The sequence below is a fragment of the Lampetra planeri genome, chromosome 18, assembly GCF_965212315.1.
Source record: "Lampetra planeri chromosome 18, kcLamPlan1.2.h2, whole genome shotgun sequence".
Taxonomy (NCBI): Eukaryota; Metazoa; Chordata; class Hyperoartia; order Petromyzontiformes; family Petromyzontidae; genus Lampetra; species Lampetra planeri.
In genome coordinates this window covers 11926601-11942332 of record NC_136124.1, presented here as the reverse complement: position 1 = coordinate 11942332, position 15732 = coordinate 11926601, and the positions used below count along the sequence as shown (strand labels likewise).

Sequence of the window (15732 nt, the reverse complement as noted above, 5' to 3'; positions counted from 1 at the left end):
TGGGGCGTGATTGCAGTGGTTAGCGCATTGCCCCACAAACCCAACAATCCAAGCTCGATTCTCGCTCATGGCCAGTAAGAGTGTGGCAAATATCTGAACCGGTTCTGGGATTCCCCTTAGGGCAACTCAGCCTTAAATGAATACCTGATGTCGTGTGTAAACATCAGCACTGGGGAGACCAAGGTGTGGCATAACCCATCCATTTGTGCACCTTGCCAGTGCTGTGCCTTCATAAGTGCACACCTGCTCGCGGACAGTTCTGATCACCCCAGCCTGCGCAGGCTACACACAGTGTATTTGTACATGTGAATGCACTCGTGTGTGTGCATTCTAAACCTCGGCCATGTATTCTTCTTTGGGAATGGATGCAGGCGACGATGCTGATGATGACGACACGGGTGGAAGAAGAGGAGGAGGGGGACGGGGTGGTGACGGTGGCGGTGGTGATGGCGGCGGTGATGGCGGTGGTCCCAGCAGCAGCGGCCATCGCCACGTTCACAACGGCCGTCGCTTCGCTTCGGCGGCCGCAACGGCGACATCCAAACCGGGCGATGATGACACTGAAGAAGATTTCAATGACGATGACGACGACGATTACGACGACGATGATGAAGATGGCGATGACGGCGACAGAGCAGATGAAGAGGAGGAGGGAGATGGAGAGGCGGGTAGGCACGCGGCGGCTCGGCGCGATCTGCTCACGTGCGGATTGTGCCACCTCTCGCTGCCGCTCTCGCAGATCCTGCGCTTCATCGAGCACAAGAGCCGCGCGTGCCCGGCTCCGGGTTCGATTCCCGCGCCGACCGGGCTAAGCGCGGTGCTATCGCCTCCTGACCAAGGCCCCTGCGCCGGCTCCTCTGCCCATACCGGCTTCTCCCCTCGACTCCTGGCGACGACGGCGTCGTTCGAGCATCCCGGATCGCAAGCCGGTGAGCAGTGGCCGCCTGTTTGTTTGTTGGAATATTTTTGTTGACTTCCCGCACGGCGATGCTCGATTTATCCACCCCGCGGGGATGATTATTGTGCCTTTTGATGACGAGCCGTGCACCCTTGCCTACAGTGGTGCCTGACCGCAAAATTTGGATGCAGGCTTAAACTGAGCTTTGGAAATGACGAACATTTTGCCCTCATTCGCCCAAAAGTGGTACCGCCTGTTTTGATAACTTTGTACCTTTTTTTATTGAAGCGATGCAAAATTGTCATTGGGAATTCATGGGAATGTCACGAACATTTGGCTGTTTTTGCAACGCAGTCTTCATCCTCTTCGTATGCGCTTGGGCCAACGTGGCACCATCCCGTCCTGGCAAAATGTTTCATTTGTCAAGAGACCGGGGGGGTGGGGGGGGCGTTTTCAGAATGGCCATCCTGCAAAAGTGCTAAACGGATTGAAATGTGAGAGCTGTGGGCTGTGTGGCGGATGGGGCAGCACGGTCCATCCAAGTCTGTGCAATGGACTTTGAAGTTCTCGGGTGCCCCGTGTGTGTGCGGCCTGGAATGCCGTCTGACAGATGTTTACAGCATTCGTGACGTTCCCTCGAATGAATAGCAAACTCTTTGAGAAAGTCATTATTGGGCCTTTTTTGGAACACCCCTGTATAATTTCCCGTGCTTCCCATAGCCGCCAGGCTTCATAAACATTCTTGTTTTGAGCTTTCGCTTCGTGTCTCCAACTGTTATTCCAGTTTCGCTTTGGGGAGTCGTGTGGTCGTATGATGAAGATTGGCAGCGGTCGTTGTGACGTGCTGCATCCGAGAATGGCCACGGAAGAAGACGTCAAAGAATTACTAAATAATTTTTTGCGAGGGGCTGGGCCTCGGGTAGATGAGAACATCTCTTCAGGTAACGAGGGTAGAACCCCTGCTTGTGAAATCAATCGGTAACTTTCCTGCAGCCCGCCCCTGGCAGGGTAATCAAATGGATACAGTCTTTTTCGACTGAGGGAGATGTACAAAATTATACTTATTCATCTTATTCGTCGTCTTCTTATTCATCTGTGCTGCCACCACAGTCACGCGATGATGATGGTGATGATGATGTGGCCTGGTCTGTAGCCCTTGCGAGGTCATCCAAAGTGCAGGGCTCAGCCCAATAGATGTTCCACGGTCTGTGTGTTTCAACAAAGTCATATGCGTCAGTGTCATTTTAGTAGCTCCACTTCGTCTGGAATTTGACTCTTGAGCTGCCCACTGCCGTTGTGAGTGAGTGGTTGGGTGAGTCATTGTGTGAGTGGGTGGGTGAGTGGATAAGCTGCCCACTCCCGTTCAGAGTGAGTGGTTAGGTTAGTCGGTGAGTAAGTGGGTAAGTCGGTGGGTGGTGGATGAGTGTGTGTAGGTGAGTGAGTGAGTGGGTGAGTGACTGAGTGGTTGGTTAAGTCGGCGAGTGTGCGAGGGAGTGGGTGTGTGAGTAGGCGAATGAGTGAGTGGGTGTGAGTCGGTGTGTGGGTGTGTGAGTCAGTGGGGTGGGTGAGTAAGTGAGCTGCCAACTCCCGTTTGAAGGCAATTTAAACACGTCCATGTCAGCCGATATTTGTCAGTGCCAGCGGTGACGCCGAGGCGTCTCTGTGTGTGGTGGCGATGTCCGTGGTGATCGTGTCAAGCCGTGTTCACATTTCCAGTTGTGCGGCTGTCAGTGACTTTGTTAAGTGGTTCTGTTGGGGCTAGGAAGCAGCTTTCCTGTGATTTCAGGCAGCTTACAGCTGCGATGTGGCCACGTAGCTTATGTCTCGTGTCATCCACCTGTCTGCAATCATATCTCCATGTCTCTGTCTCTCTGTGTCTCCCTGTGTGTATCTCTGGGTCTTTCTCTGTGTGTATCTCCGTGTGTCTCGATTGTCCCAAACCCGTGGTGATCGTTCCATCTCGCCGGCGACTGCCGTGCGGCGGTGTGATTCCGGCGGACGCGTACGCGCTGCTCGCATTCGCTGGTTTCAGGCGTCCGCTCATGCATCAGCAGCCGTGTCATGTTCTGCGCATCCGCGAATTCTGCTGAACGCCTCAACCACCACAAATTACCGATCCATGAGATGCATCCATTCCCTTCCTCAGAGGATCTTGAAATGGTCACCCATTTATCTGTTTCATCCGGACCAAGACGGCTTTATCTCACTCTACTTAGCGTCGCCTCTGCTCTCTCTTATTCATAAACTGCAGCTGCTGCAGGATGCTTAGGGGGTGTAAGATAGCTCGGAACAAATCGCACCAGTTCGTTGCGAGCTGGATCAGATATCTGCAGCTTACTGAATCAAGTTTTATGCAAAAATTAAACGGCCCTAAATCACTTGAACCCCCCCCCCACCCCCTGTCACCTCGGCGTTTTCCCATTACCTTGTCCTACGATGAGATCCTCTGGATCGGCACGCGTCAGCCTGTCCTGAGACTCCTTTTCAAAAACCCTTCTCGGCAGAAGGAGCCAGACTGTAACTCGGGAGGCAGCCAAAATGCTTCTGGCTGTCATTACACTTTGCGCTGGGAAAGGGTGCAGGGGGCATTTCTATTTGTCCGTGCTTTCCATTAAAGGGTGCGAGTGTCTGGGGAATCAAAATATCATTAGAGAGCTTATGTAAGGTACTTAGAGGCCCATGTGGCAAAATGCGTCATGCACATTAATAAATAAATTACTCGTTCTCTCTCTCTCGCTCGCTCGCCGCGCTGGGGAGCGTGCCTTTTTTTTTGTAACCCTGCAGAGATTGGTCATCGCGTATGTGGAACCGAAGCTATCAGTCGTCGGGTGAATGCAACGCAGCAAATTGCGTTTTGCGTGTGGCCATCGGCGACCCGGCAGAGGCCATCAACTCGCCGAACTTGCGAACACGGCTGTGGTGCGGGCAGCTTGGATTTATTTCTCGGATCGCTGTGGTGCCAGCTCTGCACCGGGCACTGACACGTACTCACTCCTCTGGGTCCCCCGAGACCTGGAAGAATTTTAAATATTTAATTTTGTCACTTCGATGTGAGTCGGATACAGTAATCATATCTCCACACGTCATTGTAACGTGTTCCTGTGATCAGGAACCTGCTCCAGAGTTGTCTGTCTGTCTCACTGCTGCTGCTGCTCCTAGTCGGCCACATTTGCTCAATTTTACTTTGATATGATGGTGACCTTAAACAAGAGGACGACAATGCATCATGCCCATGGGGCCGGGTGCTTATTGTCCACATTCCTGCGTGTTGTTTGAAAATTGGGAATCGCACAGGATTTCCCTCTTTTCAGTTTTCAATAAAATCGCTGCCATTTTGTTTTTTACACCTCTCGGTATTGTCCGTGATTCATCATCGTCAGCCATGATCGATCCAATGTTGGATCATCCCCCTGCAAGCCGCCGCCATCTCTCATGATCCCACTGTGTGTAACAGTCCACCTCGAACCGGAACCTGAGCCGATTTCACTTTTCCACAGTAAACGTGTCCTTGGCTGCGACTCTGTTGCAACTCTTGCCCAGCGCAGTTTAAAATGACTCGCAAAGCAATTGAAAGGGAAAGTGGTGGTGTCCGCAGCTTGCGTTCAAGCGAGGTGGGCGGCAGCAGCCACACGGATCGCACGGCGCATGGAGCCTGTAGGTCAGAAGTCGGCGTAACCTTCTAGAAAATATCCTGAAACAGAAGATTAGAGGCTGTGTACAACCACATTTGCAAATGTGATTTGTAACCTTTATCCTTACTCGGGTATCGATAGTTCAATTTTAATGTGCAATTTTATTGAGGGACTGTGGTGTCGTTGTCTTGGTGTGGTCTGGGACTGTTCTTGCTTTTGTTTTGGCTGCCTTACTCAAGCTTGTGAATTGATGTACTTATGCAATTTGAACGTATATCTTTTATTTATCTTTCTGATTTGCTTACCTTTACTATACTTTGCACTGCTATCGTGTTTTGTATTGTTTATTGTTGCCACTTTCTGACCCGCCACTACTGGACATCTGTGAAAAAGAGCTTCACAGATATTCGGATTTCTCCAGGATGTATAAAGATTCTGATTATAATTCTTAGCACCCGTTTGACTAGCATGCGGCCCCCTGAGACGATTCACACACGCCGATGCCGACCCACTGCTGGATGAAGGCCTCACCATGCCATGTCGGTCTCAGAGTGGTGGATCAGTCCATACCATACTTGACCACGCCGGTCAAGTGTCGGTTTGTGAAGGAGCCACCCAGTACCGCTGCAGATATTGTTCGCCGCTCAGATTTCCGGATCCATAGCACGACTGTGTTAGCTGCCACACCACCGCTCCCCCCCCCCACCACCGCTTAACATAGCTTCCCCTTACTCTTTGGTTGTTTCGGTAAAGTCACGTAAGTATGATATAAAATAGTGATTTATTTTATTTTATACTTACGTGACTTTACCGAAAGAACCAAAGAGTATGGATTAATGCAGTCACGAAAGCTTCAAATCAAGATAGCTTCCCCTTTTTAAGGAGTTTTTTTGTGGGTGAATGTGTGTGTGGGTTTGAGTGAGTGAGCATGAGTGTGTGGAAGTTTGTATGTTCTCCCCCTGTTCTGCATAGTGAGTCGCGTGTGTGTGTGAGTGCTTATGACAAGCTCCGGTTTGACAGCTGAGGTATCACTCTCAATCAGTCGAACGACATTATCTTTTCATCGGCTGCGTAACGCTGTGTGGAAGCTACCTGGTCTGTCATTCCACACGAAGCTTTGGGTAATCGCGGCCACGATCATGCTCTCCCTTCTCTATGCTTATGAAACGTGGAACCCCCTAATGGAACATCCTTGCCGGTTAGAAACATGTAGGTTGGCCTGCCTACGGTCCTTTCTGGGTTTAACCAGGCTGGATTGTGTGAGGAGCTCACAAATCCTTGAAAGATCTGGACAAAGTCCCATCGGTGAGCTCCTCCGGCAGGTAAGGCTGCGTTGGCTGGGTCATGGAGCCCACATGCCCAGCCACCGCATGCCTTAACAGCTTTTGTTCGGCCGGATAGAGGGGGCAAAACGGGCACGGCACGGGCTAGAGAAGAGATGGAGTGATGTGGTACAAGAGGATGTGGAGTTGAGTGGACTTGCTGATGACTGGTACCAGCGGTGTCAAGATCGGCCTCTGTGGAGGGGAGGAGGCTCATTGAAGGACGTTACTGGGCAGTTGGAGGCAGTCGCCCTCCAGCAATATTGGAGGGCAGAGAAGCAACAACGAGCGGAGTGCCGGGTGGCTAAATTACAGCAAATTGGCACAGTAGGGGGCACAGGTGGTGCATCAGCCAGTAATCTTAGTCATCTCAGTCAGTCAGCCCATGGAACCTATGTCTGTCCCGTGACTTCCTGCCAGCGGGCGTTTGACACTTCACGTGGCCTTAAAGTGCACTTAGCCTGGCACAAGTGCCGTGGTGACGTCACCGACACCTAGTGGCGAATGGCGGCTGTTTTTGTGTGAGTGGGGAGAAGTAGTGAAGTCGTTAGCGCGCTGCTCTACGAACCTGGCCACCCGAGTTCGATTCCTTGTCATGGCCAACACCAGTGATGTTTATCTGAACCGGTCCTCAGCCTCTCCTAGGTTGACTCAGCCTCAAATGAGTACCTGGTGTGGTGTGTAACATTGTCACGAGGAAGAAAAAGGCGGCCGGGCATAGTGCTGGCCAACCAACCCCTCGTGTGCCTTACCGGCCTTCACCGGTGCTTGCTAATATCACTTGCTCCTAAAGTCCATTAAGGCTATACGGGGGATCTTTGTCTGTGTCTCGTGTGAGTGAGAGTGTGTAGAGTTTGTATGTTCTCCCTCTGTTCTGCCTGGGTGTTTCCTCCAGGTTTTTTTCCGTTGCTTTCTATAGCTTGAAACACACACAATGTAACTGGTATTGGACAAACATCCCAATGCTGGAGAAATTACCTGGAAGTTACTCAATTTGGATTAAACACAGCAGCTTAACATGTCGGCTTTCGCGACCAATATATTATCCATAATAAAGGTTTCATGAGGTATATCGCGTAAATATTAATGTTTCGTTAATCCCGCCACCACCTGACGCAGCCAATTAGTAAGGTTTGTCACGTGAACAAAATGTGCCAATGGAGAGTAAACCCACAACATTTACACCTTGAGTACGATGTTTTGCTGGTGATTTACATCCAGTTTCATCAGGCGATTTTCCTGAGTTGTGAAGAGGTCCTCCTGTTTCGGTCTTAAATAGAGTTAAGGTGATGTCATTACTGTGAGCCGATCAGGTGCGAACACCTGAGGGGCGTTAATATAGTCATCTAAAGTGAAATGGCTCGTGTTCATCTGAGATTATGCAGTAACGTCGCAGCAACATTGTGCCTCACCTGCCCACCCTACTGCCAAATAACTCAAGTAATCAGATTACATTGTTTTGAAAATTGCGAATGCAGGTTGGCATTGCGTTAACATTTAAAACTCTCGAGCAGTCAGTAATCTGAGACTTGTCGCTTTTCAAAAGTAATCCTCCTAATCTGCACAGTGCCCCACGCAGTGAAGAGTGGCTTTGTAATCGGGGGGGGGGGCGTTAGGGGGAGCGGTGAATTCAGTGTGAGCTCAGCGGACAGCACCATATCACTACGAGGGACAAACGGACTTCTGTAACGCATCAACACGCAGACCCCACAGGAGGTTAAACAAATCGCCGTACCGTACATGAGCCAACTCCCGTCGGCTAAAGCCACGGGGACACTGCCCGCTGAGCTTTTGAAATATTTTTTTTCACAACGTAATCCCATTGCAATAAACAGGCACTGTAACACAATTGACTCGGGAACACCTGGATGCACGCGGGCTGCATTTAAAGTGGGAGAGACGCGTTTGTTTTGCTGCAAGCCGCGTAATTTTGACATCGGAGGCGATGGCAAAGCTGCGCCAAATCGGTGTGTGGGGCCGGGCACCCTGAGCCAGTGAATGGAAATTCCACATTTCTGTGCTGGGTATGTGTGTCTCTCCATTGCACGACCCCTGTTTGATGCCTCACAAAGTGCTGGTGATTTTATCAACCCCGTTGGGGATGATTGGTGGCCTGGGTCAGTCCTCGACTGGGGATATTACCTGGGCGAAGCGCACGACTCACATCCCGGTTGGCGGGAAATTTGTCCACTCACCCTCTTTCAACCAAGGCCATCAATGATCGTCACGTGTAAAGACTGGCCCCCTGCCATGGGCATGTGGAATTTACGCCACTAGTTCATTGCCACCAATGGAGCTGAGAGCCATCCCTCGTGGGTTTTGACCAGAGACCCGATATGACGAACGGTGTTCCTCAAGGGTGATTTAACCCGTTACATGGTAGACCATTCTCCCCCTAGGTTGACTCGGCCTAAAATGAGTAACATTGCTGGCATTTGGAAGAAAAAGGGCATGCATGGTGCTGCCCACTCCAGCACCACCATACAACACCGCGACTTTGAAACGAATAACTAATGTCAGTGCTTTGTCAGTCCACTCACGAGTGTCGTTGCTGGACCATACTTCGCTGTGCTGGTCAGTGCGGTTCGGTGAAAGGGGGACCCAGGACCGGCTCAGACATGACCTGGCCACTGGCAGCCACGGTGGCCAGGAATAGAACTCCAATCGCGAGATTAATTTGCGCAGTGCGCTAACCACTGTGCGACCACTCCTCCTGGGGGGGGGGGTGGGGGGGCGTTATAATGGTGCACCTGACCATGACTTTGTGTATGAGTGTGAGCATGTGTGCGTGTCAGTGTGAGACTGTGTGCGTGTATGGGTGTGGAAGGTGGTAAGTTGGCACAGTAGGGGGTACAGGTGGTGCATCAGCCACTCATCTCAGTCAGTCGACCCGTGGCACCTGGGTCTGCCTCGTGACCTCCTGCCAGCGGGCGTTTGACACTTCACGTGGCCTCAAGGTGCACATAGCCTGGCACAAGCGTCGTGGTGACGTCACCGCCACTTAGTGGTGAATGGCGGTTGTTGTTGTTGTTGGAGGGTGGTAAGTGGGGAGCGGTAGTGTCGTGGTTAGCGTGCTGCACTATGAACCCGGCGACCCGAGTTTGATTCCCGCTCACAGCTAACACCAGTGACGATTATCGGAACCGGTCATGGGCCTCCCCTAATTCGACTCAGCCTCACATGAGTACCTGGTGTGGTGCGTAAACATCGCCACTGGGGCGGCAAAGGCAGCCGGGCGTAGTGCTGGCCAGCCACCCCCTCGTGTGCTGCCAGCCTTCAAAGGTGCTGCTCGCTAACAGCACTCTCTCCAACAGGTTGTCAAGGGTATAGCGGGAACCTTTTTGTTGGAGCAGTGGCGCAGTGGTTAGCCAGCTACGAACCCATCCACCAGAGTTAGATTCTCGCTCATGACGAATAACAGTGGTTATTAATAATTCAGTGTGTTTCTGGGCCTCCCCTAGGTCGACTCAGCCTTAAGTGAGCACCCCATGCGGTGTGTAAACATCAACACTGGGGAGACAAATGTGGCCGGGCGTGGTGCTGGCCACCCACCCCTTCGTGTGCCGTGCCGGCCATCATAGGTGCTTGCTAACAGCACTTGCCCCAACAGTCTGTTAAGGCTACACGGGGGATCTTTGTCTTTGTATGAGCGAGTGCGTGTGTGCTTGATGGCCGTGGCTGCCTCACCTGGCTGACCCTCGGGCAAGCCAAACCCCCTAAGCCAGACAGACAGACAGAGCGAAGCTTTTGGATGTTAGCCAAGTTCTTAACCTGTGGCACAAAAGGCCAGTGTCAAGTGAGTTTGTGTGTCGTTGTGTGTGTGTGTACCTACAGTTAAGGTGTGTGTGTGTGTGCGCCTACGTGTGTGTTGATATATACACAGGGAGAGCGGTGGCGTAGCAGTAAGCGTCGTGCACTACGAACCCGGCGACCCGATTTCGATTCCCGCTCACGGCCAACATTGGTGACGAAAATCTGACTCGGTCCTGAGCCTCCCCTAGGCTGACTCAGCCTTAAATGAAAACCCAGTATGGTGTGAAAGCATCGGCACTGGGGAGACAAAAGTTGCCAGGCGTGGTGCTGGTCACCCATTCCCTTCCGTGCCATGCCGGCCTTAAGAGGTGCTCGCTAACAGCACTTGCCCCAGCAGTTTGTTAAAGGCTGTCTAAGTGCATGGCGCAGTAGTGCTGTGGTTCTGCGCTACATTCCTAGTGACCTGAGTTCGAATCCTGACTATGGGCAACGTCAGTAGCAAGTAGTGTCAGAAATGTTCTGGACCTCCTTTAGGTTGACTTAGCCACAAAATGAGTACTTGGTTGGCATTTAACATCGTTAAATGCATCGATTTGCTGATTGTAATCAATCGTTGCGTTCATGATGCGTGCTTCGAGTGATGCGCGGAAAACTGTATTATTTCCAATTCATGCAAATTTATTTACAAGTTATTTAATTACGTTTAATATTATCCAATGAGACAAACAAACAACCCAATATAAATACACACGAGAGCCGAAACAAGAGAGAATACAATTGAGTCTATGGCAGCTGCTTGAATTTCTGTTTTTTATTTTGGGCTATGAAAAAGGGCTGTTACCTACACGTTCGCCGATTGATATATATTTTTTTTATTTTAGGGATACAGTGTTATTGACAAATGTGTCGAGTTGTTTTAATTGCTGGGTGTGGGACGTAGGGGGGGGGCGGGTCATCGTTGCAGTGTCAGCGTCAGCACTGGCGAGACAAAAGCAGCAGGGGCATGGTTATGGACAATCCACGGCCTCACGTGCCAAGCCGGCCTAAATAGGTGCTCGCTAATAGTACATACCGTCCATGAAGTTAAAACGTGGCATCTTGGTCTTCGTTTTTATGTGTGCGTGTGTGTGAGATTACGTTTTTTGCGCGCATGTGCGTGCGCGAGTGACGCAAATGAGGCTGGGTTCAGATGCCATTCACCATCGGTGGTGGTGATGATGCGCATGGTTGGCTGGCAATCCAAGTGCTGTTTGCGAGCACCTATTAAGGCCAGAACGGTACTGCGGGGAAATGGTGTGATCAGCCATGGCACCTGGCCACCTTGGTCTCCTCACTGCTGATGTTTATGCACACGCTACGCCGGGTACTCATTTAAGGCTGAGTCAATCTAGTGGATGCTTATGGCAGGTTCACGTACCACTTGCTGCTAATGATGCCGTTGCGTGGATGGGAATTGAATCTGGGCCGCCAGGCTTGGAGTGCGGTGCGCAAACCACCGTGCCACCACTCCTCACTCCCACGCACAATACAAAGGTCTTCGGTTTAACGTAATGGACTGGTGTGGGCAGGCACTGTTCGCGAGCACCTGTTGAGGCCAGTACACATGTGAGACAAAGATCTCCCGTAGAGCCTTAACAGACTTGGGGCAATTCCTGTTAGCGATAATCTATGAGGCTGCCACGGCCCACAAGGAGGTGGGTGGCCAGCACCACGCCAGGCTGCCTTTGTCTCCCGAGTGGCGGTGTTTACACACCGCACCAGATACTCATTTGAGGCTGAGTCGACTTAGGAGGAGGCCCAGGACCGGTCAGTGGTGTTGGGCGTTGGTGGGAATCGAACTCAGGTCGCTGGGTTTGTAGCGCAGCGCACTAACCGCTGCAGGGCCGCTCCCCGCACGTACACACGTAAAAACCAGCCGCCAACCTCCGCCGAGTGACGGTGACATCACCATATCACTCGTGCCAGGCTAGGGTGCACTCTGCGGCCGAGCAAAGTGTCGAAGGCCCGCCGGCATGAGGTCGCGGAACAGACGGACCCAGGTGTTATGGGTTTGCTGGCCGAGACGAATGCCATCTTCACCACCTGCGCTCTCCGCTGCGCCAACACGCGCGTGCTTGAACAAACCAGGACAGGGCCCGCGTACTTCCCTGGCTTCGCTTTGGCGGCACTTGGCTGGTGTCCAGCTGCCCCCTAACCGGTCCCCCGACCCGTCCCCGTCCCCGTGCCCCCCGCCCCCTATCCTGCCCACCACCATCGCCCCCATAATGGCCAGGTGATGGGGGAGGAACCGGAATGAACTGGTTCTGGCGAGTTTTCGCATTTCTGCCTGTTTTGCGACCACTGCTCTGTGGGTCGTTGGGGCACGTGGGGTTGAGCAATGTCATATTTTATATGAGACGTAATAAGAGTAATAATGATTTACAGCTCTTTATCAAACCGCAACTGGATCAAGGCCTCCTCCCCGTGACGGTCGTGGGTGCTGTTTGGACATACTTCACCGTGCCGGTCGGTGTGGGTTGGGTCGGTGAAAGGTAGGGGGCGAGTCGAGAAACCTTCCAAGGTGGGTTCAGGGGGATGGCAGCGGTCCTGAAATTTCGAGCTTTTAAAATGGGGCCCCCACTACATGAATGACGAAAAACAAGCACATTCATCGAATTTTCTCCGGGAGATGTCAATAAAATACCAGTTTTCGGGGACTCGAAGGGGATCCACCCCTTTTGAAGGGGATGGGAGGGGAGGAGCCCAGGACCGGTTCACATGTCACGCACTGCTGATGACCGCCGTGGCTGGGAATGAGAGTCGGGTCACTGAGTTCAGAGCACATTCCACGAACCACTGAGACGTCCATGACAATGAGGAAGAAATTGTGTCAAATGATTTGCGAGTCTGTGCTGTGAGTGTGTGTCTTTGTATGTGGGGAGCAGTTAGCGCTACGCTGCGCTACCAACCCAGTGATCCGAGGTCGATTCTCGCTCATGGCCAACACCAGTGACGATTATCTGAACCGGTCCTGGGCCTCCCCTAGGTCGACTCAGTCGCAAATGAGTACCTGATGTGGTGTGTAAATATTACCACTAGGGAGACAAAGGCGGTCGGGGGTGGTGTTGGCTACCCAACCCCCACGTGTACCGTTCCGGTCTTCATAGGTGCTCGCTAATAGCACATGCCCCTACAGTCTGTTAATGCTATATGGGGGATCTTTGTCTTTGCTTTGTACGTGTATGTGAGCGTGGAGGTGTGTGGAGTGCGGTAGCGCAGTGGTTAGTGCACTGACCACTTCACCACTTCATCAAGTTCGATTCCCAATGCCGTGCGCATATATTTGAACCGGACCTCTCTAGTGGACCTCCCCTAGGTTGGCTCAGCTTTGAATGAGTACTGTACCGAGTGCAGTGAGTACACATCAGCGCTGGGGAGACACCCAGGAATGGTGCTGACCAACGACCCACCTCGTGTGCCGTTCTGGCCTTTATAGGTGCTCGCTAACTGCCCTTGTCTCAACAGTCTGTTAAAGGCTACACTGGGATCTTTGTGTGTGTGAGCATGTGTGAGCATGTGTGGGCACGTGTGAGTGTATATGCGAGTGTGTGTGTTTGTGAGTATGTGTGTGTGTGTACGAGCGGTAGTGTGGCGGTTAGCGCGCTGCGCTACGAACCCAGCGGCCCGAGATAGATTCCCACTCACGGCCAACACCAGCGACGATTATCTGAACCGGTCTTGGGCCTCCCCTAGGTCGACTCAGCCTCCAATGAGTACCTGGTATGGTGTGTAAACATCGCCACTGGGGAGACAAAGGCGGTCGGGCATGGTGCTGGCCACCCACCCCCTCGTGTGCTGTTCTGGCCTTTATAGGTGCTTGCTAACAGCACTTGCCCCTACAGTCTGTGAAGGCATTACGGGGGATCTTTGTCTTTGTGTACGAGCGCATGTGTGGCATGGGTGGCGCAGCCCTTTGGGTTAAATTCCTGGGCAAGGTGCACGAGTGGTTATCTGAAGCGGCCCTCAGCCTCCCCTAGGCAGACTGGGTACCAGGCCCTGTCATGTGAAAGCATGAGTGCTCAAGAAACAAAGGCAGCCAGCCATGAGCGGTGCTGCTGACAACATGTGTGCCATGCCAGTCCTTAACAGCTGCCCAACAAAGACACTTAACCCTGTAGTTTTTCAAAATTTTACTTGTGGGATATTTATCTGGGTGAGCAAGAGGGGGAAATGTCTAGCGAACTTATGACTTAATTGATCAGTGTGGTGGGGCAATTCCACAATTCCATGGCTGCGACCAGTTTCTTTGGACAACTGCTATTCTTACTCTTAGGTTTTCTCACATTAGAGATTTCTTCTTCCACCGATGCTTGGAATTTCGTGGAAAGACTGGATTAGCAATGCAGAATGTCCGAAAGAGAACATGGCGGGGGGGGGAGCGTTGTAGGATACGCTTTGGCAAAGACGGCGGCGCTGGGCCGGACACGCGTGCGGGATGGAGGAGGGACAGTTACTGAGACGGGCATTGGAGTGGTCGGCAGGATCTAGGAGGATATGGTGGGAGACTGTCAGGGCCGGTTGTGGAGGTCACCCGGTGTCGACTGTGTAGCCGCCAAGCGATCTGGTGGAGGGCAGAATGCACTGGCGAGGTGCGGTGGTGCGGAGGTGGCCTCAACGGCTCTGGCCGTGATGACATCTTGATCGTGAAGTGCGTACGTATTATTTGTGTAGCAGTGCACGTGGGTATGTGTGTGCTTGTGTGTGTGTGAATAGGGAGAGCGGTGGCGCAGTAGTTAGCGCACTGCTACGAACCCGGTGAACCGAGTTCCATTCCCGCTCACGGCCAACACAAGTGATGATTATCTGAACTGGTCCTGGGCCTCCCCTAGGTCGACTCATCCTCAAATGAGTACCTGGTGCGATATATAAACATCCCCTCGGAAGACAAAGGCGACCGGGCATGGTGCTGGCCACCCACCCCCTCGTATCGGCCTTAATAGGTGGCCACTAACATCAATTGCCCCAATAGTCTATTAAATGTATGTACTGTATGTTGAACTTCTACCGTACCATACGTAGTCAACCGCACTTATCGGAGGTGCGGGGGTCGTTGTCATTATTTGTGTTTCTACCCATATACGTGCCGAGTGTGTGTATGTGAGTCAGTGTGTGCGCGTGTGTGCGTGTGTGTGTGTCTGTGTGTGTATGTGAGTCTGGGTGTGTGTCTGTGTGTGTATGTGAGTCTGGGTGTGTGTGTGTATGTGAGTCTGGGTGTGTGTGTGTGTCTGTGTGTGTATGTGAGTCTGGGTGTGTGTGTGTGTATGTGAGTCAGTGTGTGCGCGTGTGTGCTTGTGGTTGTGTAATACGAGGTAAAGGGGCAGCCTTGCAATTGCTTGCTCACGCCACTTTTTAGGCAGAAGGGCCCTCCGCTCTGTAAAGCAGTGGTTCTTTACCTGAGGTGCATGCACTCCCTGGGGGTGCGGGGTGCCCTTTCTGACAACTCAAGCGAGGGGGGGGGGTGCAGGCTGCGGTAAAAGTGAAGAACCACTGCTCTAAAGGTACTCTACTCCTCTATGCTAGCCATGTGTGTTGGACGAGGTGGGTGAACCGACACTTTGCTCCATCACGCTCGTTGACTATCTGTGGATTACCCTGCTGGGGCTGGGGGGCATGGGGTGGGGGGGGATTTGAGAACTGGCCCCCTGTTGCTTCAACTGCCGTGTCTGGAGATGGAATCGATCTGACAACCCCTGGATTGCAAGGCCATTGTGCCTGCCTGGGTTTGTATGTACCTGTGTATGTGTGTATGTGTCTGACTCCCTGGTGTGGCATGTAAACATCACCACTTGGGAGACAAAGGCGGCCAGGCGTGGTGTTGGCCATCCACCCCCTCGTGTGCCGTGCAGGACTTCATCGGTGCTCGCTAACAGCACTTGCCCCAACAGTCTGTTCAGGCTATACGTGGGATTTTTGTCTTTCTGTTTATCTGTGAGGCTGAGTGTATAGGTGTGTGTGAGTGTGTAGGGGTGTGTCTCCACGTGGGCAAATGTGGGAGTGTTGCTGTGAGGCTGAGTGTGTTGGCGTGTTTGTGCGAATGTGTGTGTGGGTGTGTGTGCGGTAGTGTAGCAGTTAGCGCGCTGCGCTACGA

General features: G+C 52.3%; 1 protein-coding gene across 1 annotated transcript in view; it reads left to right on the top strand.

Moving 5' to 3' along the window:
• The window catches only part of LOC144723669 (BCL11 transcription factor A-like), a 64792-nt gene that overhangs the window by 34090 nt on the left and 14970 nt on the right, over positions 1-15732 (top strand). The window contains exon 2 of the mRNA XM_078602567.1: positions 372-929. Coding sequence (XP_078458693.1) covers positions 372-929 — 558 coding nt within the window. The remainder of the gene's footprint in view (positions 1-371; positions 930-15732) is intronic.